Raw genomic sequence first — 23788 nt, 5'->3', positions numbered from 1 at the left:
GGTGAGAGAGAGAGAGAGAGAGAGAGAGAGAGAGAGAGAGAGAGAGATGGGGGAATACCATACTTTTATACTATAGGTAAATTTCTATAATATAATCTATTATATAGTGACATCTATCTATTATAAATCTATTATAGATAGACATAAACAATACTCCCATAAACATCTGTAAAATAGGTTTCTAGTCTGGTGTGTTTTATGTAGTACTTTTCCAAAAAGGGGAGAAATCTAAATTGAAACAAGAAGAAGCAAACTAAAAGTAAATAGCCAAAATAGAAAATTTCTAATTTTTGAAAACTAAAACAAACTAAAAATTCTAACTCCAAGATTTCTGCTCCGTTTTTGTCCCTGTGCTTCCTTTAGATAGAAATAATTCTGGGTCAAAAAAATTTAAAGATGTGGGGTGAGGGAGAGGGTAACAATATTTGGAAGGCAAATAAGTATAATTTAATAAAAAAATTGTAACTCCACTTGTCAAGTATGTAATTCATGTCAGAGTCAAGTAACAATTATGTTTTCTTTAATGTTATCCCTTTACAATTACAAAAAGTCTTAAGAGAAAATTCCAAAATATTCATGAATGACTATTACTATCCAATCTATACAAAGAACTCAAGAAGTTATACTCCAGAGAACCAAATAACCCTATTAAAAAATAGGGTACAGAGCTAAACAAAGAATTCTCAACTGAGGAATATTGAATGGCCGAGAAGCACCTAACGAAATGTTCAACATCCCTGGTCATAAGGGAAATGCAAATCAAAACAACCCTGAGATTCCACCTCACACCAGTCAGAATGGTTAGGATAAAAAGCTCAGGGGACAGCAGATGCTAGAGAGGTTGTAGAGAAAGAGGAACACTCCTTCATTTCTGGTGGGACTGCAAGCTTGTACAACCACTCTGGAAATCAGTTTGGTGGTTCCTCAGAAAACTGGACATAGTACTACCAGAGGACCCAGCAATACCACTCCCGGGCATATAGCCAGAAGATGCTCCAACATGTAATAAGAACACATGCTCCACTATGTTCATAGCAGCCTTATTTATAATAGCCAGAAACTGGAAACAACCCAAAATACTCATCATTATAAAAAACAAAAAATTAAAAACTAAAAAATTATGAGTTATAATTTTTTATTATATCCCAATAATAATTTTCACAAATACTATTGCCATCAACTACTATAATATCCATTATGTCTAAGGAATAAAACATACAAAGTAGCTCTCTCCTTTTATGGGTTCTTCATCTAAGATAAATTGATCTAGACCTATTGATCCATCATAGATGAAAATATATTTTAAAACATTTACTCTATATTGTACATGCTCAGACATTTTCTTTATTTCCTAAAAATAGAGTAGAGCTGTAGGTCCCCCTTCTGCCAGGGTTACTGGCCACTGTCCCAGGAGGACAAAGGGAGCAAAGTTCAAGAACAGGGTTTTTAGACAGCATGTGAGTACAAACAGAAACAGCACATTCAGTGACCAGCTTCAGGCTATCTGGAGACAGATGAACTTTAATCTGGGTGAGATGAGATTATGGAAATAGGGCTATCCAGGACAGGCAAAGGTCACTGACTGAAGGCTAAGATATTGAGATGACTCATTAGCATGGAGAGGCATTCCAGGTACCTCAGGGGCTTGCTGATGGAGTTCTTATCTGGAGAAAGGAAGCTGACCCATGTGACATTCCACAGGTAGAGGTGGGGGTGGGTGTCCAAGCTCTCAAGACAAGGTCAGAGGAGAAGCACTGCTGGTGAAGGGAGCCCCTCATTTTGTGCCTCAAAAATTTCCAGTGTATTAGGAATTACATGTGTTCCAGAAGTGATTTAAAGTATACAGAGGCATGTCTGGTTGGTTGGACACAGAAATCACAGTAATTTTGACTTGACTTGACTTGACTTGATCATGTCTAGATTTTGCTAATAGAAAGGAGGCAATCCATGTAGTCTCTTTATCTAACAAATACAAGTCCTGTGTATCTTAAAATTTTCAGGTATCAATTAGACTTTCTGATAAAAAAGCAGAGGGTTTTTAACAAAATTCTAAAACATGAAATATTTTACTTCAACCTGTGGGTCACAACCCCTTTGGGGGTTGACTGACCTTTTCACAGGGGGTCACCTAAGACATTGGAAAACATTTACACTACAATTCAGAAAAGTAGCAATATTACAGTTATGTAGTAGCAATGAAAATAATATTATGTTTGGGGGTTGGGAATGTCACCACAACATGAGGAACTGTATTATAGGGTCACAGCACTAGAAAGGTTGAGAACCACTGTTGTTTAGTTTTGGTTATTTTCTGAAACTAAGCCTCACTGTGTAGTCCAGGCTAGTCTTGAATTGACATTTTCCCATGTCAACCTCCACAGACCTCTACACCCAGCTCTCCACAGTGCAACTCAATCAGCCAAGGCTGGGACAAGGAGGAAATCACTGAGGTGTCTCCTTATGCTGGGTGCATTTGTTTTAGGGTCATCTACTATACTTGTCCCTTTTATACATACAGACAGGAATGCCTAAAAATAAAGGGAGAAATCAAAGACTACTAACAAATTTAGTAACTCTCAAATTATATAGATATTGAATCATATATGTGTGGATACATAATAATGTTTCTTAGCTGAGTACTTTATTATGCAATGAAGCCTATTAAACACTAAAACCAGCAACCCTGGAAACCTCATAAGTACTTATAGGAAGGTATTTGATAAGCACCATTCCTCCCTAATGAAATCTTAACATACATTTTATAATCAAGGGTCTAAATATAAGGGATAGGACACCTATCATTTTCTTTGGAGTTGAAAAATTATAGAGAAATCTTATGTTTCAGACCTCACACCCACATCAGCTGCAGTGGAGCCATGGGTTAAAACATCATGTCCTTCATGAAATGTTCCACTAAGACATGGCTAACCTGCTAGAGAGAATTATGATATGTTGACAAGGACATAATTTAGAAATTGAAATAATATATAAGTAATCTGGTGAGAATTCACACTACATGGAGATGATAATGTCTACCCTGTAAAATATTAAATAAAATTGACTTGCACACCAGTATGAAAACTAACAGGACCTGAAAACCCTAATGATCAGTTAATCCTCTCTACACTATGAAAACCTTTCTGTAAGTGAAATTTCAGGAAACAACAAAATAAAACAAAAGCAGAACTACCATGCTGAAAGCAAAGAATGGGGCTGTACCTTCCTCCTGTGGGTCTTCCTCTTCCTGCTCCCCTAAAATGCCACAAATTCCTCCCTACCACCAGAGCAGTCACTGTAACAGTGAAGCCAAATGGTAAAAATCACTTCATCTGGATTTGAAAGTGATATATATTTTTAGAAATTCAGGATGAACCTCACAAAAATTTCTTATTTAAAAAATAAAGAAAATGTAACTACCTAAAACTAGAACTTAGGCATGACATATATTTAGAAATGAATTCTTTTCTTTCAAAGTATCACAATTTACTATGATTTAGAAAAGTAGAGAAACAATGAAGAACATTGTCATACTCTAAACAATATTTACAAAAAAACCTTGTACCTCCATATTGAGCAAATCAATACTCTATTCATACAAAGATATTTCACAGTTTCCTCCACCCAGTTTTACCTCAAAAAACACATCAACAAATGTAACACATTAAACAAAGCAAGTGACCTGCTCCAGGGGCAAGTGACCTGCTGCAGGGGAATAGAACTTCATGAACCATCTCACCAAGTACTCACTGGCTGAAATTCCTCAAATACTTAAAGAACTGTATGTACATTTTACATTCAATGTTCTCTCTAAAACATATAGATATTGTGTTAAAATCACAACCAGAACCACTGAAGAGATAATTTACTATCTTTAACATAAAATAAGATAGTTTAGAAAACACTAATTTTTGTGTTATTTTAGTATAAAATAAATTTCAACTTAGTAATTGAATATTTAATTATTCAGATTTTTTTAACTGAATAATCAGTTACTACAATTTTTTTCTAAAACCATAATTAGAGTAGTAACTGAATAAAAGTTACTTGTTTCTTTGCACAGGTGGATAAAGCATTAACTTAAAGAACTCAGTATGCCACACTTGAAGATTCATAAAATCTATTAACAAAAGCATTCTCTAGAATTTGTCTTAAATGTTACCATTACATCCAGGACAAAAGAATACTGAACACACTAAAATATTTACTGTTCTATTTTGTAAATACATATCTAAGATGTATATCCAATATTAACTACAAAATGTATTGTCATTCTTAGAAATAAAATGAGTACACGAACACATGTACCATTTTGAAAATACCCTTTCTATCTTAAATGTTTTATACATGATGACAGTTTTTGAGGAGTATTCCTAGTTACACGTAAAAGAAACTCATACTTTGTGAAAATTAGCTGTTCACTACATAATTTAAAAGACTTATAAACAGCAACTGAACATTAGAACAAAACTAGAACAGAAAAACATTTCCAAAATATTATAATTTAACATTTTATATGATTATTTTAAGCTTAAAACATTTTATTTGTGGGCTTCAAAATATTTTTTAAATTCCAAAACCATGTCCTATTATACTTCCCTCACTGAAGAGTTACCTCTCATAAGCAAGTCTCCTTTCCTTTATGTTCATGACAGGAGGAAAGCAAAGCATGCCAAGCACAATTAAGGTTCATTATGTTTGGGGTTTGATATGATAGAATAGTTAAACTCATAGCTCATATTGCTAAACAAAGAAAAAATAAAAAGAAATTCTAACAAGGAAAAAATTTAAAATATTCATTTCTCAAACACTTAAGTAATATCACTACATTTTCCTGCATTACCGCAAAATAATAATCATACAAGTAAGGTAAGTATAGACTTAATTAGATTATGCTATGAATATATTTCTGAAACAAACATAATAAAATTGTTCTATGTAATAAAACAGAATGATAAAATGCCACTCCAAACAAAGGAAGTTTCACTTACATCCACGGCTCTCTTAATAAAAGGTATCTGTGTGCCACTGTCCAGATCTTCATTAATAATAAGCCTTCTAGCCCACTGACCTGCCCGGACAACACCACTACCATGAATTAAAACCATCAGTTTCTGTGGATTTGTCAAAGCATCCTCACTCATAAAGATAAAACTCTTTGGTTCACTCTCAGTGGCATCTACCTGTAATCGAAAAAAAATTAAAAAATAAAATGTTTTTTGATCAAGCATATAGACAATGAGAAAACAACAAGTGGCTACTATAAATTACTGAATGGTTATTACAGAATCACTTCTTTTAAAAAAACATAAGAGAAAGATAGTAAGATCAAGCTATTATATAATAGGTGATCAAGCAACAGAAGTATTTTAAATATAAAAACATAAAAAGAATAATAAAGGCATGTATTGTTATTGTATATAACATGTATATAAGCATGTATATAAATATTGTTATTATAGATTTTGTATTGTATTACCATCTTATATTAAAATAACTAATTTTAAAAGCATCCTGTGGTCCAAATATGATCCAACTGCTTTTATCACTCTCGTTACTCACAATCACATTGAGGTGCCACTACCTCAACCATCATCAATAAGTGAAGAAATTACATTTGGATAAACTTAAGTTATAAGCATATGACAGCATGTAGTTTATGATTCTATAACTGAAGCAGATTACACATATAATAAAAGATAGAAAAGCCAAACTGGAATATATAAAAACCTTAGCCAGAACAGTACAAACTATGCAAAAAGAAACTATCTAAAACTCCAAGGTGCTCCATGTACGGGGGCTTTGGAACTACATTCAGATTGCAAATACAAGCATGCACAACAATAATTTATACATGCTAGCAACTTATTTATGCTTCATTTACTTAAGGATTAATTATCCATTTATATCTAGTAAATACACATATAAAGGTGTATTAATTTTTATTATATATGACTTCAACTTCAAAGATACTAGAGATGTTATAGAAGTCTAATTTCTGAACATTTGATTACAAATGTCCATCAAGCTCTATGGTCCAACATCAATCAGTAAGAGCCAGGACTCAGAATGGAAGCCTTAGACAAGCAGGTTAAAGCCAGAACTAACATCTAGTAATGTGTCCTCTAACCAAAACTACACATATAAAGGATCACTCTAGATGCTGTATACTGCACCAGGTCTTGACTCCATCAACAAAATATGTTCATACAGATATCAGAGTTAGATACACACACACACACAACTCTACAAAAATGCTTAGAATTGGATCTAAATCTTTTCTTGTTTGGTTGGTTGGTTTTTTTGTTGTTGTTTTTAGAGACAGGGTTTCTCTGTGTAGCCCTGGCTGTCCTGGAACACACTCTGTAGATCAGACCGGCCTCGAACTCTGAAATCCATCTGCCTCTGCTTCTCAAGCGCTGGGATTAAAGGTGTACGCCACCTCTGCCTGGCATTGGATCGAAAATTTTAAAATCTAAATTTTTCCATTCATTCAAAGTGCACAGGAATAGAAAAATAAACCTAGGTTTAAAACAATATTGGTCTCATTATCTGATGCTGCTATGTGCATGAACAGAGCACATGAGCAACTGGTTCATAGGAACAGAATGACTGGAGCTTATGACTACCTACACAAGAGCAACTGATTCATAGGAACAGAATGACTGGAGTTTATGAGTACCTACAACTTTCCAGTGAAGCTTTCTTTGTCTAAAACTAGCATCTCAAACTCTTCCCCGTGAATCTCTAGTCCCTTTATGTGTCTTGTTCACAACACATATAGCAATCCACTACAGTGCATGAGTGATGTGCATGCATGTAGATATGTACGTGCATGCATGGGAGTGCATTGTGCATGCATGTGTGGCATGTGTGCATACAAGTGTGTGTGCATACATGTGTATACCTATGTGTGAATATATAATCATTCATCTCTGTCCACTACAGTGTAAATCTAAAACGAAATAATGTTTTCTAATTTAAATTAGGCATGATTCTCAGTCTATAACAGAGACTAGCACTTTATAGATTGTGGGGAGCCACAGCTGCCACCCTATACATATATATTGAACACCTGGTCTCCGGCCAGAGCAGAGAGCATTGATAATCAAGCCCTTATTTGAAAAAGCTGTGTGCCTCTAGTTTGTGATGCAAGCTGGCATGATTTTCCCGCAGCCCATTATGCTTTGCCATTTAGCTGATGCTGATTGGGACCAGGGAAAGTATTTAACCCACAAGGGCTGGGGGCTGGAAATGATAATTAGGAGTAAGTATGTAAGGATAGAAGTAAGTTGTAACGATAGAAGTAAGATGTAAGGATAGAAATAAAATAGAAGTAAGATGTAGGAAAAAGATGTAAGATGTATGTAAGAATAGGAATAGAAGTAAGATGTAGGGAATAGGAGTAAGTAAGATGTAGGGAATAGGAGTAAGTAAGATGTAGGGAATAGGAGTAAGTAGGAAATAGGAATAAGGAAGATGTAACTAGTAAGATGTAAGTAGTAAGATAGAAGTAATAAGATGTAAGTAGTAAGATGTAAAGATGTAAGTAGTAAAATAGAAGAAGGTAGAAATAAGTAAGATGTAAGAAGCAAGATTACAAGGTTCATGATTAAACTGCTTGGAGAAGAGCTCCTTGTTGCCTCCTTATTTCCACTGGATGGAAAGGCAGCCGACAATAGATATTCAGTAAACAAAGAACAAAAACCTTTGAATATGGAATTATACTATTGACAGTGATGTCCTTTAGATACAATGAATTTAAATGATTCAGAACATTAATATCTAGAATGCACATAAAAATTTAAATAAACATAAAAACAAATAATCAAATTATAAAATGGACTATAGATTTGAATAAAGAGTTCTTAAAAGAAGACATAAAAATTAGGCCTGACACTACTACGGCGACTATGGAGTGCTCACAAAAAGAGACCTAGCATGACTGCACTCTGGAAGACCTAACAAGAAGCTGAAAGAGTCAGATGCAGATATTTGCACCCAACCAATGGACAGAAGCTGCTGACCCCTGTGATTGAATTAGGGAAAGGCTGGAATAAGCTGAGGAGGAGGGCAACCTTGTAGGAAGAACAGTGGTCTCAATTAACCTGGACCCCTGAGATCTCTCAAACACTGGACTACGAGGCAACATACACCAGCTGATATAAGGCCCCCAATACATATGCAGCAGAGGACTGCTGGGTCTGGATTCAATCAGGGTTGATGCACCTAGCCCTCAAGAGACTGGAGGCCCCAGGGAGTGTAGAGGTCAGGTGTAGTGAGGGGTTGGGGGTGGAGACGTCCTCGTGGAGACAAGGGGTTTGGGGGAGGTATGGGATGTGAAACAGTCTGAGGGTGGACGGGAACGGGGACGGGAATAAAATCTGGAGTGTAAATAAATAAGCAAGGGGTTTGTAGCCCCTTAGGACGAACAACAACATGAACTAAGTAGTACCCTCGGAGCTCCCAGGGTCTCAACCACCAACCAAGGACTGCACATAGAGGGGTCTGATTGTTCAAGCAGCATGTGTATGGTAGAGGATTGCAAAATCGATCATCAATAGGAGGAGAGGACCTCGGCCCTGTGAAGGTTCTGTGCCCCAGTGTAGGGGAATGCCAGGGCCAGAAAGTGGGAGAAGGCGGGGTGGCAGGCATGGGGAGGGGGGAGGCAACAGGGGTTTGTTTTTGTTTGTTTTTTTGTTTTTTGGAGGGGAAACTGGGAAAGGAGAAATTTGCATGTAAATAAAGAAAATATCTAAAATAAAAATATATATATATATTAAAAATAAATAAATAAATAAATAAGCAAAAAAAAAAGAGAAGACATAAAAATGGCTGATAATTTTTATCAATGTGCAATGTGTTAAACATCAATAGCTATCAGGGACAAGCAAATTAATAATATCAATTCCATCTCACACCAGTCAGAATGGAAATTATTAAGAAAACAACAACAAATACACACACATACATGCATACTGTCTTCTGATTCTTATATTTCTTACATTTCCTATTCTACAATGTTCCCTGAAACTTACATAGGGTGGTGTAAATACTCCATTTAGGTCTGAGCAATAAGCTGTCACTAATTCTCAAACCTAGAGCAGCTCTGAGTTTATGTATTTACTGCCATTCATTGCAAAAAAAAGCCTCTCTAATTAAGGCTGAAGGCGATATTTGTCTGAGGGTATGAGTATTTAGAAGGACATATGAGGCCATGTCAGTTTAGCTACATAGCAATGGTATATGCCTCCCCATTTCCCAAGGCTTAATACCTGACTTTATATCTATAGATATATACATATACACATATACATGTGTAGTGGCTATTCCTGGTTGTCAATTTGACTATATCTGGAGTGAACTACAATCCAGAATTGGAGGGCTCACCTGTGGACCTAATCTGGAGGCTGAGAGATACAAGTTTCTGACCTGGATCTTGGCATGGAGATCTTGAGGCATAGTGGCTATGAATCCTAGAAGATTAAGACAGGAAGATCTCCCAGGTTCAAGGTGATCTGGGATTAAAGGTGTGGTGGCACATACCTTTAATCTGGGCCACACCTTTTGCTGGAGACTTATATAAAGACACTGGAAGAAGGAAGGCGTTCTCTCTTTTTCGCCTGCTTGCCCTGTGGGACTGAGCAACTGCTAGATCGTTGGACTTCCATTCACAGCTGCTGCTGACCATTGTTGGGAGTTGGACTACAGACTGTAAGTCATCAATAAATCCCTTTACTATATAGAAACTACCATAAGTTGTGTGACTCTAGAGAACCCTGACTAATATAACATGCGTACAGACAAACATATATATATATATATGTATGTGTGTATATATATATATGTAAATATACATGTATACATATGTATGTATGTATGCATGTATGAATGGATGAAAGCCCAGGCAAAGGAAAACAAATGCCACATGTTCTCTCTCATATGGGGAACCTAGTTTTGAATCTTCAGATTTATGTGTTTTCCTTGGACTACTTATAGAAGGAAGAAAATGAAGAAGTAGTCACTAGGCTAGGGGATTCTTTAAGAGCAGAGAGGATACTAGAAATAATATAAAGGTAGAGAGCAAAAATCTCAGGGATAGAAATATTTAACCATGGATGGGCTAGACAGTTGAGGAGATGTAGAGCAGAGGGAGAATTAAACAAAGTGAAAACAAATATGAAAACTTGTATGGAAACAAAGTTTGATTGGTATATAAAAACTTACAAGATTTAAAAAAAAAAAAAACAGTGGGAGGATGTTTTGAATATCCAGGTAGTGCTGTTCACAAAAGCCTAGTGATATTAAACAAAATTTCTAGTGCCAGATCTGAAATACATTTTTATGAATAATTGGTCAGGAAAGCCTTCAGAGACTGTAAAAACAATACAGGCTTCTGCGACTTATTCCTATTAATTACCAACCAGAACTAATTAATAATTACCTATTGCTGAAAACATGAGACCACACATTCTAAAATATAGAGCAATCAAGGAAGAACTGAATTGAAAGCTTCCTCTCCATTGGCTATCTTTCAGAATCCTAAATGGCATGGTGCAAGCTCCTGGGGGAAACATGGCATCAACCATCTTCACCAGTTGTGAGTCCTATGAATTGCACTAACTTTGCTAGGCGATATCCCTACTAGTGCTATAGTGGTGCAACTGTATTGGAATAACCAACCAGTTTCTTACTGAATTTAAAGTCTCCTTCACAGGAATAAATTAATGTCTGGTATTTTATAAAAACCAGAGTCTGAGAAGATCTAAAGCCTTGGGAAATGGGAAGGCTTGTACTACTGTTGTGTAGCTAAACCAACATGGTCTCATAGTAGATACTAAAAACTTATACCATCAGACAAATACCAGCCTGAATCAGAGAAGCTTCTCTTTGCAATGAATGGCAGTGAATGCATAAACTCATAGTTGCTCTAGGTTTAAGAATTAGTGGCAGCTGATTGCTCAGACTTAAATGGAGCAATAACACCACCCCTTATAAATTTCAAGAGCTATTGCTTAAGAGAAAACAGAAGGAATGTAAGAACCAGAAGAAAACCAAAAGCGCTACTTCTAGAGCACAGCCATGGCAATAATAATCCTATTAACAGGTAAGGGGTTCTCCTCTGAGCTTACACACGTTGGAAATGTCAATCAATCATGTATAGAGGTGGAGGCTCATGGGGCCCTATCCCCACCTATAAAACTATTCAGTACAGGTGGATTGTAGAGTGAAATAGCCACTATCTTCACTTATGTACCCACAGAGGAGCCCACCAAGATCTAATAGACAGTTCCAAATTAATGGTCACAAAGAAGTCATTTATTAATCCAAGTTCCCAAATGGAACAATTTTTCTGTTTGTCTGAGATAGGTTTGTGTGGAGTTAGGCTGGCCTCAAGGTTGCCACAGAATAGAGGATGATGTTGAACTCTTAACCCCTCACTCCAATGCAGTGTGCAAAGGTAATATGCATGACTACCTCCAGTTCTCAGACAGCATTTCAAGCGATGGAAAATTACTCCTTTGAATTCAAGAACAATCTCCTTAACACTAGAAGAATAATTATTTTCAAAAAAGAAAAGTGCTATAAGTCTACTTGAGAATTTTTTATGAAACTAAAGCAAAAGGCAGCCATGAATAAACTTGAATTGAGCAGTTAAAAAAAGTCATTGAATTATATGTGAAATTCAGACTTTACAATGAAATCAATGAGGTCAAGCAATGTATATGGAATTATGAATAGTGAAATGGGAAGAGGAATATGTATACAAATCATTGGGTAGAACTGACCTGAGTAAACCAGAAAAGTGACTCTGAACGTGGTAAATACAACTTGCTTTGTATAAGGTAGCACTAAGTTTATATAGCAAAATATCTATATAAATAAAATAATGTTTCCTCACTACCTCAATAAAGTTTGGAAATGATTACAAGGATGTTTATCTCAAACACTGCAAGCAGTTAAGCTAAGCCTTTTTAAAAATAAAATACAAAGGCCATTCAATACAGTTCAATTTACATGTCCCCAGGGCATGAGACTACACTAAATAATTTATAGCACTTAGCAGTTCACTGTGGAATACTTGTGAACCCCAAAAATGATGTTTCACTTAAACAAAACATATATAATAAACTAAAATGAAATTTCATAGAGAAATGATTAATCTAACTCACCTCTCTAACACTCGCATGGGCAGGAATGTGGCAGTTGAGAACATTCAGTACTGTATTTGTGCAGAACATAAGTATGTTCGTGGCACTGCCTGTCATTCCTTTCTTTCCCAAAATGCTGCCACCTTAAAAGTGATGGACTACTAAAGCTTTGAAACTAAACTTAGTTCAGTAACAAGGGGGAAAGGTTGGTAATACTCTTGTTAAAAAACAAACATTTTCTGTACTAATTCGGACTTAAGAGAAAGCAAGAGAGAAGTAATCATTATTAAAAAATAACTTCCGTATTATGTAACATGTAATCATTTATAAAAGACGTTTTTAAGCTTACAAAGGGATTTATTAACCACAAATAAATACAGTGCTTATTCCATCTCATTTAAGATGAATCTTTCTCTAAACTTACTTAATTTGTACATTAAAGTGAGAATTACCAAGTTTATAAGACAAAGTTCTAATCTAATTTCAGGTTTTCTCTTTAGAAATTTTAAAATTCCACCCAAACCACTCTCATTTAGCCAACTGTGGTTTGTGCTGTAAATCTAGAGAGCAAAGAGCACTTCAAGATTCCCAAAGAGGCAGGAATGTTATAGTCAAAGGACAGGATATGGGTAGTCTCAAGAGCCTAAGTCTTTAAGTGCTCTTCTTTAGAAACCAAATAAAGTGATAAATTTTTTCTTTAAATTTCAGGAGGAACAAATTTATACAGGTCGTTTGCTTCCTTACTTTGAGCTAGCATCTCACTATGAAGCCCGAGCTGGTCTGGAAATCAACAGGAGAACCAGGCTGTCCTCAATCTCACACACATCTGCCAGCATCCCCCAACTAAGTTCTAGGAATAAAGGCATGTGCCACAACACCCAGCTTCAGTGCACAGTTTTTATAGAATAAGAAAGAAGGCCTGCATGGAATACCTGCCTGCCGGGAAAAGCTGCTAACAGGGACTGGAACCAGCCAAAGAGAAAGAATTGTGTTGTAGTCAACAAAGCTGAAAAGATTGGGAGATCTGAAGAGCACTTTGATCTCAGACATGCAGATCAGAGTTTGGAATTTGCCCAGCTAGTTTTTGGTCTTCTTTTGGTCCAGTATTTCCTCAGTATGAAGTTTTGGAATAGTATACCCTGTGATGGTGGTATGTGATCTGCTTTTTTTATTTTAATTTTATAAGGGATTACAATTAAATGACTGAATGAATCTCTGAATAGACGTTGAACTTTGGATTTTTAACATTGATGTGACTGTTATAAACTATGGGACTTTTGCAGCTGGACTAAATGTATTTTGCATTATACTATGGGTAGGTATGGTCCACATAAACTCATGTGTTTAAACAAGGCTATGGGTTCAGGGAGTAGAATGGGGTAGACTGAATATGCTTGGTCCAGGGAATAGCACTATTATGAGATGTGGCCTTGTTGGAGTAGGTTTGGCCTTATTGGAGGGAGTGTGCCACTTTGGGGGTGAGCTTTGAGACCTTTCTCCTAGCTGCCTGGAAACCTGTCTTCTGTTTGCCTTCAGAATAAGATACAGAACTCTCAGCTTTTTCTCCAGCACCACTCCTGCCTGGACACTGCTATGCTTCCCACCTTGATGATAATGGTCTGAACCGCTAAACCTGTAAACTAACTCCAATTAAATGGTGTCCTATTTAAGAAAGAAAAGAAAGAAAAAAGAGTTTTGACTCCACAAAGGACAATCATACTAACTGCTAAAAAAATAAAAAAATAAATAAATAAAGTGCTAAAATGTAGATTTCCAAGCTTTCCTGAAAGAAGCTATGTTTCAAACTAGAGCAAGGAGCAGCCTATCTGTGGCATGCAATAACATTTTCTTTACTACTATATTACAAGTAGCGAGAGTGACTTCAGTAAGCACTAATTGACTTAAATGAATCAATGAGTGAGTAATATTAGTTTCTATAGCTAGAGGTTACCTACAAAAGATTGAATGAAAAATAGTTTTTACTCGAACTATGTAATCAAAGGTGAGAATCCAAATAAGCAAGATAGCTTCAAACTCCTAAATAACATGATACAAGGTATTAAAAATACTCAAAGTTCAGTGAAATTATCTATATGTAAGTTGTATGTAGAATAAAGTAATGTCACTATAATCTGGACTCATGTCATAAATAAAAGACTTTTCAGGAGCAGCAAAAATCATCTAATCTGGTCCAACGATCATTTTACACAGAAGATTACTATTTATTCATTTTAAAAGCTTAGAGTTTTGTGATATAAATTAAAAATACATATATGCATGCAATAACAATTAAGAAAAGAGGAAGCCATAAATTTAAGAGAGAAGTGGCTCTGGTGGGGGGAGTGAATGTATGGAGCAGTTAAAAAAAGGAGGAAAAGGAAGGGAGCAATGTTGTAATTTGATTAAAAGTCAAAAAAAAAAGATAGACATTTTGTTTAGAATTTGAGACTAAAAACAAATCCCTAACACTTACATTCCAAAATTTCAAAAGTATACAAAATTTCCAAACATTCCTCTGATAAAAAGAAACAAGTAATATTTTAAAAAACAAAAACAAAAATCAGGAATGACTTTATTAATGTGTAGAGGGGAATAAAAGGCATTTTGTGTAGCAATAAGGAGCTCCAGAAAGCTTAGTGGTAAGAGCAGCACTGGCTACTGTTACAGAGGACCCAGGTTCAATTCCCAGTATCAAACCCTGGTCATTCTCCGCAGTACCACTAGTTCCAGGAGATCTGATTCCCTATATGGGCCACACATATACATGTACACAAGATACTCCTTAAAACATAGAATTAAATAAAAAATTTTTAAAAAGAAACCTGTTTTGAAGACTCAAACAATTCTTAAAGAGTTAATGAATACTTATTACAATGCAAAGTACACCAAAACAATATGTTTTATTTGTTTTATATGCAACAAATAAAAACACTGGGTGAAATAAGAAGGTAAAAGAGAACACTTTCTGTCATCATCTTAGTGGACTTGTCATCAGCATTGGTCATCTTTTACAGTAAGAGAGTTATTTTGTAAGAACTATTATAGAAGAATAAGGATATGTACAGGCACTGAGTTATTATTATCAACAGATACTTAACTTTAACACATGCTTTAACATACTTTAACACATACCACATACTTTAACATACTTAATACATAACAGATACTTTAAACTTAGCACAGTTAACTGACAATAAAATTTTTCTCCTGGATTGAAGGCCATTTTATTTAGAACAAGGCATTTTATTTGGAATAAACATTTTTGAAAATTGAACTTACTGGAATAGAAATTTTTTTCAAATTACAGTCATTTTCCAGGAGCTCATAAACATATCTTGTGATGATCTAAGGAGGAAAAAGTAAAATATTAAGATCCAGTATCATCCACTCTCAAGATAAATGAGTAAAGTCATGTTATCTCTTCCCTTCAAACGCTGTGCTGTCACACAAGTCTCTTACCAAGTAGTTGATGCTTTACCTTCTGCTGCTATATGGATGGCTACTTAGGATTGAAATGAGTTTTACAATTACATAGAAAACACATAGGGCTTTGTCTTTTGGAAATGAATAATTTGAAGTTTTCTGGTGTTTCGAGGAAATGCTTCACTTATAATGTCTCCACAGATGTTACATATAATGTAACTGCTCAAGGAATTCCATCTCACTCCCCATAAGAGCAAGAAAGAAGAGTCTGTGAGAAGTATTATGAGCAGAAAAGGCAAACCAGCCAGGCCAGGGCAAGCACCATCAATCCTGTGTTGAGTCAGAAATATGGTCTCCTCAAGGATGCCCAACCAGAGTCCTGAACATTTGTATATGTAAGTCACATGGTAACAGGCCAGGCACATATGACTGTTGTTAAGGACTTGAGAAAAAGACCAGCTGGGATTAATGAGGTGGTTCGATTCAAATTACCTATGTTCTTGAAAGTGGAAAGTTACAGAAGTATGATATGTTACAGAGATGCCAGGTAGGAAGGCCTCAAACAGCTTTGCTGGGGTTGAAAGTTAAGAAAAGCACAGGCCAAAAGATATGTCTTCTGGGGACCTGTAGTATACAGCCAATACAAACATGAGAGACCAATGCCATCCATCCATGTGTTGAATTCTACAAACAACACACACACAAAACCAAGACACCGATTCTCTGTTTTAGCCTAAAACTGCTTACCCATACCTTCATTTTTCTCTGGCATTACAAGATAGTAAAGTTCATCACTTGTACACTGGAAACTAATGATAACTTGCTACAGCAACAATATGAAACCTATTTATTTGGTAGGCAATAAGCAAAGATAGAAGGCCTGGAATAGGAGCAAATGTTTAATAGGCAGTTTGAGTGATCATTGTAAGAGTATTTCTCCTCCCAAAGACATCTGTAGCTACCTGTTGGCAAAATATCTCATACACTAATTTCAGTGGGAACATATGTCAATCTTTGTAAAACAAAATGAGAGGTTTTGTGAAAGAAAGAAAAAAAGGAAGGAAAAAAGGAAGAAAATTAAAATGTTGGTAGCTTTGCTGCCGTATTCAGTAATCTAAAATAGCTTCTTGAGCCTTCTTTCCTTAAGGAGGCTCTAATTCTTTTATGTACATGCATTTTATTTTAGAAATAGTTTCAAAGATGTGTGTGAAAAATAACTCTAACAGTCATTTCAAATGTGATAACATATTGATCTAGTTATTAGTCTAATAAACTTAATGGGATAGCTAATACCATGGTCCCTATAATGTCACTAGAAGACAGTAACTAAATACACTCTAAGTAATATTAAAACATGGAAATTCAGACCTAAAAGCATGTATGAAGCAACACAACAGTGGCCTACCACTTCAAGAGAAATTACTGATTATAAATGAATTTAGGTAAAGTGCTTTGATATTCTTGCAATCTTTAATATATATTTATACAAAAAGGAACAACAAAATCCATTAAACCCACAGAAATTCATGACTACGCAGAATGTTTGAGGAACATAATTTAAGAAAAAAGTTAATCTATTTGGCAATTTAAACTTTATATCAATAAAAACTATAAAACCACAGACAATTCTTTATTTTCACATTGTAGTTTTAAATTTGCTTATATTTGGCCTATTGGACAAGTGTCTGCTCTGAACCTTATATTTTTTATCAAACTAGGTAACAAAATCATTCATCCAGTAAGAGTTACAGAAATATTACATGTGATGGCTAATCATGGTTGACATCTTAACTCCATGTAGAATCATCTAAAACTGAAGCTGCTGGAAACCCTGTGAGGAGTTTTATTCATCAGATGAAACAGGAAGACTCATCGTAAACCTGGTCCATGCTCTCTGGCAACCCACATAAAAGAATAGGAAAGAAGGGAACTGCTTTATGCCTGCTTCCCCTCACTCTTGCTACCAAGTTTGTCTATCCTGTTGCTGTGCTTAATATTAAATGCACTTTATCCAAGATTACAACATAGACTAAAGACTACTAGCTCTTCAGGAATCTTCTATGACTGCAGCACCTGATGGAGACTGCTGAGACATCCAATACTGTGAAAATGACACCTACCAGACTCTCTACTGTTTAATCCTTATGAGACAGTCATTGTTGAACTATCTGTCTAGACCATATAGTAGAAGGCAGTATAAATCTCCTTTTAAAACACACATTTGTTCAATCAATTCTAGAAACCCCAAATGCACTACCTAACTTGCTGACTTTCCTCTGCTCACTACTTTCTGTCTACAAAGCAAACGAACCACAGACTGAAACCATCTATATCTTAGGCAGTTCTTGCTGTTGAGAATACTGTCCTCTACCCAAGTTACTCTCTCAGAAATAGGCCACAGGGTGACTGTTTAAGGACACAGTTTCCCAGCACTTTGCCCTCTGGAGATGGCTGAGCATCCTTCTTTAACATACTAGTCTGATATGATTCCCACATGTTTCACTAATCAGTTTCAGAACACTATGATTTGGGGGGCCTTCAGCCCTGCATGGTAAGGATGTCCTAAGATGGGAAGAGTTTTCCTTCATGCCCATTCTTTCTACACTTTTGGGCAGAGAGAAGCATTTCCAGTTTGAAATTATCTTTTCTAGTTCCTGAATAAAATTTTGAAGGAGGCATTGGGGATGTACCCACTGTCTTCCAGATTACATAGTTCACACTTGTTTAAAAATGCAAAGATTTGTTTTTTTAAAAGATGAAGTATTGTGAGAATGTCATCAATATTCAAATATTACCTGGAAACTGTGTTTAAGGTGGAAAAACAAAAGATTAAAAGACCAAACATACATGAAAATTGTATCTCCTTTCTAATATAAATAGTTAAATGTCCAGTTTCCTTCTAGAACATAAAAAGCCAAAAGTAGTTTCTTAGGACTCAGAAAGAAAAATACTGAACAAACTAAAAGCCACCATCTTTCATAGCTCCAGCAGAGGGTGAAGACATAGGACAAGCCACTTCCCTGGGAACTGAAGACAGCAGTAGGCAGCCAAGGAAAATCTACTCACTGAGGGCAGCACAGCAGAGGCCTTGTGCTGAGGCAAGATCAGGGCAGACACACCTCTGAAACTTCAATGAGCTCATTTACAGCTCAAACAAAGAATGGGCTCACACAGACTAAAAGTAGAGATGGAAAACTTGGGTTACCTACAGGAACATTGTAGGTCTATAGTATTCTCCAGCGTTTGTCTTTCTTAATAAGACATAATTTCAAGGAAAACTATCATACCAGACTTTTACAGATCTGTAGAATAACAGTATGCCCAACTTATGTCACTTAAAGAACTGAAAACCAACCATGGAGACAACAATATGAGAGAAGTTTCACCTGAGACAACCATATGACAGCTAATAGCACAGTGCTGTAAACTTGTTTGAATTTAGAGTCATCTGGTAACCTATCAGTGAAGAGTTTCTAGAGAGTTTTAACTCAAGTGAGAAAATCTATGCCGAATAAAGGTGACACCTTTCCATGGGCTGAAACTGCAGACTGAACAAGAAGACAAAACAAGCTGAGTACTAGCATCCAACTCTCTCTGCTTCATGATTAGAGACACTCCTGTTACCACAGCTACAGAGAGGAAAAGTATGGGCTCAGGACCCCCAAGACCAAAGTCTCAGCCCAAAGGAGATTTATTTGCCCCACAAGAATAGAGGGCATGGAAAAGGGACAGAGACAGGTAATAGAGGATGAGAAAGAAGGGGATGAGAACAAAGGAGAGGGACAAAGGATATTTGTTGCAGAAGGACAAGAAGACTGCCTCTGAATATAAAGGAGACTATGTGGCACATATGCAAATGGTGGTTTATAAAGGTACAGGGCAAATCCTGTGTTAAGATGAGGTGTTTAATTTTAATTAAGCATGTTAATTAAGTGAGCCAAATGGGGCCTTTGGTAGTTGGACTTCAATGCTTTGATAGCTAGACCTTGGTAGTTGGCCTCAGGAGGAAGAAATGGCCAAATAAGGAAACAAACCTTGGGGTCGAGCTTTAGGAATCTGATCTACTGCTTTGGGCAAGGCAGACAGAAGGAGAGAAAGAGCAAGGCCTGCCAAAGTCACATGCTCCAGTGGGCAAATGTCCCTTCAGCCAGAGCTCTTCTCATTGTTCATCCACACCTTCTCTGCTATCATGTACTACACCTTCAAGCTGTAAACCAACATAAGCCTTAGCTGTCTTAAGTCTCTCTTTTAAGGTTTTTATCACAGCACAGAAAAATAAATAATGCAATTGACTACCTCCTAGCTAGATAAATACAAAAACTCATTAATAACCTATGCACCTTACTGAGATGGACTTTTAACAACAAAACAATCAGGCATACTAAAGGTCAGTAAGAAGCACAACAGGGGAGAAAGCAAAGCACAAGGGACTTGGTCTGAAGACAGAACAAGGACCACAGCTGATTCAGTCCTAACAATACAGAAAAGCTCACACAGAGATTCAGAACAACTGTAAAAAATATGCTCACAGCTGCTGGAAGAAATTAATGACACACTAGAAGAGATGTGTAATGTAAAAAGGCACACAAACAGAAGGAAATATGGAGAAGTACCTGTAAATGAAAGAAATGCCTTCTTGTGCCCTTAGAAAACTGATACCAATCAAGTATTGAACTTGAAGGTAAGTCAATAGAAACAGAATTTTCAGAGAACAGGGGGAAAAGAACAAAATATCACAGAATTGTGGAACAAAATAAAAGGCGAAACTCTTGTAATTGAGAATTTCATGTGTATACAATGTATTTGATTATACTCAATTCTCCATTTTCCACACACAACTCCTCCCACATCAACCACTCCTCATCCTCTTTTCACATCATGTCCACATTAAAATATATTTTGTATGCTGAGTCCAATGTGGGTTGACTACATACTCCAGGTCTAGTCACTGGTGTAAGCATGGCCAATATATGAGAACACATGCTCAAAAAAACTTGTCTCCCCATCTCCTGAAGCCATTAACTATCAATAACTCATCAGTCACTGATAGGGGCACATGGCCTGCTCCCTACTCCAAGATTTAGTGTGGACTGGCTTAATCTTCTGCAGGTCTTACACAAATAACCATAGTTGGCATAAGTCTTACTTAGGCTTTCCATTGATGTGAACAGACACCATGAACAAGGCAACTCTTATAAAGGTCAACATTTAAGTGGAGCTGACTTAACAAATTCTGAGGTTCAGACCATTGTCATCAAGGTAGGAAGCACAGCAGTAACAAAACAGGCATGGTGCTGGAGTAGGTGAGGGTTCTACATCTTCATCCAAAGGAACCCAGGAGCAGACTGGCTTCCAGGAAGTTGGGAGAAGGGTCTCAAAACCCACCCCCAAAGTAACATACTTCCTTCAACAAGGGCATACCTACTTTAGCAAGGACACACCTCCTAATAGTCCTACTCCCTGGCCCTACCATATTCAAACCACTACATTCCACTCCCATAGGCTTGTTCAAACATATAAGTCTATGGGGGCCATACATAGGCATAGCACAATGTACATTAGTCCAACTTCAAAAGTCCCAAAATCTGTAACAGTTTCAAAAATGTTGAAAGTCCAAAGTTCAAAGCCTTTGTTAAGATTCATTCGATCATTTAACTGTAATCCCAGATAAAGTCAAAATCAAAAAGCAGACAGAATATACATTGCCATTTTAAAATGTCATAGTGAGGAAATACTGGACCAAAACAAGACCAAAAACCAGCAGGGCAAACTCCAAACTCTGCATCTCCATGTCTGAGGTTAAAACAGACTTCAGATCTCCAACTCTTTTCATCTTTGTTGACTACCACAAACTTCTTTCTTCTGGGCTCAATCCATTCCCTGTTAGCTGTTTTCCTTAGCAGGTATCCCATGGCTCTGGTGTCTAGAACATCTTGGAGTCTCTAAGGCAACTTCAATGTTACAGCTTCTTAAATAAATGTCTAAGGTCCACACATGGATCTTCTAGGATCCTCTAAAGGGCTGCGGTCACTTCTCCAGCTCTTCCCTCTGTAGCACGCTAGGCTATGACTGACTCCAATCCAATGCTGCTGCTGTTTTTGGTGATCATCCCATGATACTGGCATCTCCAATACACTGGGGTCTTCCACTGCAACTACTCTTCACCAATAGCCTCTCATACTCTCCTTTATGGGGTCATTTAAGTGCACTATCATATAATCCACAAAGTGATAATTTGACTTCTTCCTTTCCAATTTGTATCCCTTTGACCTCCTTTTGTTGTCTAATTCCTCTGGCTAGGGCTTTGAGTACAATATTGAATACGTAGAGAGAGAGTGGGCAGTCTTATCTAGTCCCTGATTTTAGTGGGATTGCTTCAATTTTCTCTCCATTTAATTTGATGTTGGTTACTGGTTTGCTGTACATTGCTTTTACAATGTTTAGGTATGGGTCTTGAATTCCTGATCTTTCCAAGACTTTTATCATGAAGGGATGTTGGATTTTGTCAAATGCTCTCTCAGCATCTAATGAGATGATCATAAGTTTTTTTTTTCTTTAAGTTTGTTTATATAGTAGATTACATTGTTGGATTTCCATGTATTGAACCATTCCTGCATCCCTGGGATGAAGCCTACTTCATCATGATGAATTATTGTTTTGATGTGTTCTTAGATTCGGTTTGCGAGAATTTTGTTGAGTATATTTACATCAATATACATGATATGGAAATCAGTATAAAAGTTCTACCAACAATGAAGCTTTTATCTATCACACAATCCAGCTACTTCATTTTTGGTTATAGACCTGAAATCAATACACTAAAGACACACTCACCCATCCATGTCTACTGCTGTACTATTCCTGCTGACAGGAAATAGAAGCAGCCTAGAGGCTCACAACAAAACCACAGGTAGAGAAAATGTAATCCATAAGCACAAGTATATGTGCATACTGAAAGCTTAGAAACAAAGAGGAAAAATATATCTTTGGACCTCATATGTTCTTCACTGCTGTAATTTTGTTGCAGTGGCTGAAAGTTAACACATCTGCCAAAAGTAACAGCCCTCTACTCAGGCATAATGTCTATGTTCCACTCAAAATGTAATGTTTTTTATCATTCAGATTTTCGAGTATAAAAGTCAGAAAATCATAAAATTCAGATGTATAAACATTTCCCTCTTCTCTGACTTAGAACCAGAACACACACTATTTATAATGTAACTACTCTTCTTTTGCTGTACTAAAATACCATAAGGAAAGATACATACATCTTAAAGAGCTAGAGTCCATGATAGTAGAATTCAAATATATGAACCTATGGGAGTCATTCTCATTAAATCCACAATAAGTAATAACATTCAGAACATTTCAAAACATTCAGAACATTTCAAAATATATACATTCTAGAAGAGATCTATCAAGAAAGATTATTTCTATTTTAAAAACCCATATAAGGAGCAGAAATTGGGTGAAAGCTCCACAGCCAGTCCCACAAGACCCAGAAGAAACTCCACTCTCAGGCACTCTAACACACCCAGGATCAGAGGTGAGGAGGACACAACATCTGTCCCAACATAGGGAGTAACTGGGACCAGCAGGAAGAGGCATACAGGAACTCCTGCCAGCACGGTGGCTCAGGTTGCTTCCAGTCTGTCTGGGCAGGCCAGTACCCTGAGCAGACCTTGGGTGTAAGCTCTGAAGCCAGTCCCAAAACACCTAGAGGAAGCTCCACTCCCAGGTGCTCTAACAAGCCCAGGATCACAGGATCCCAGAACCACAGGATCACAGAGGGAGCTTGAATCTGAGGACTTCTGACACAACCAGGATCACAGGAAGGGCAGGCTCCAGTAAGATTGTAGCAGGGCAAGCATACGAATATAAGCAACAAAAAACAAGGTTACTTTGTATCATCAAAACCAGTACTCCCACCATAGCAAGTCCTGGACACACCATCACACCAGAAAAGCAAGATTCAGATCTAAAATCACTTCTCATGATGATGATACAGGATCTTAAGAAAGATATAAATAGCACCCTCAGAGAAATACAGGAGAACACAGATAAGAGCTAGAAGCTCTTAAAGAGGGAACACAAAAATTCCTTAAAGAACTACAAGAAAATACAATCAAACAGGTGAAGGAAATGAGAAAAACCATCCAGAAACTAAAAATGGAAATAGAAACAATAAAGAAATCAGAAAGAGAGACAACCCTGGA

General features: G+C 36.6%; 1 protein-coding gene across 9 annotated transcripts in view; it reads right to left on the bottom strand.

Moving 5' to 3' along the window:
• Fam172a (family with sequence similarity 172 member A) overlaps positions 1 to 23788 on the bottom strand; it is a 437196-nt gene that overhangs the window by 312736 nt on the left and 100672 nt on the right. For all 9 annotated transcript variants that reach the window (XM_031359797.1, XM_031359792.1, XM_031359794.1 and 6 more), the window contains 2 exons: positions 15429 to 15494; positions 4989 to 5180 (listed from right to left, as the gene is read on the bottom strand). In XM_031359797.1, the coding sequence (XP_031215657.1) occupies positions 4989 to 5180; positions 15429 to 15494 (258 nt within the window). The remainder of the gene's footprint in view (positions 1 to 4988; positions 5181 to 15428; positions 15495 to 23788) is intronic.

Source organism: Mastomys coucha, unplaced genomic scaffold, assembly GCF_008632895.1.
Source record: "Mastomys coucha isolate ucsf_1 unplaced genomic scaffold, UCSF_Mcou_1 pScaffold8, whole genome shotgun sequence".
Taxonomy (NCBI): domain Eukaryota; kingdom Metazoa; phylum Chordata; class Mammalia; order Rodentia; family Muridae; genus Mastomys; species Mastomys coucha.
This window is presented reverse-complemented; position numbering and strand designations above follow the sequence as displayed.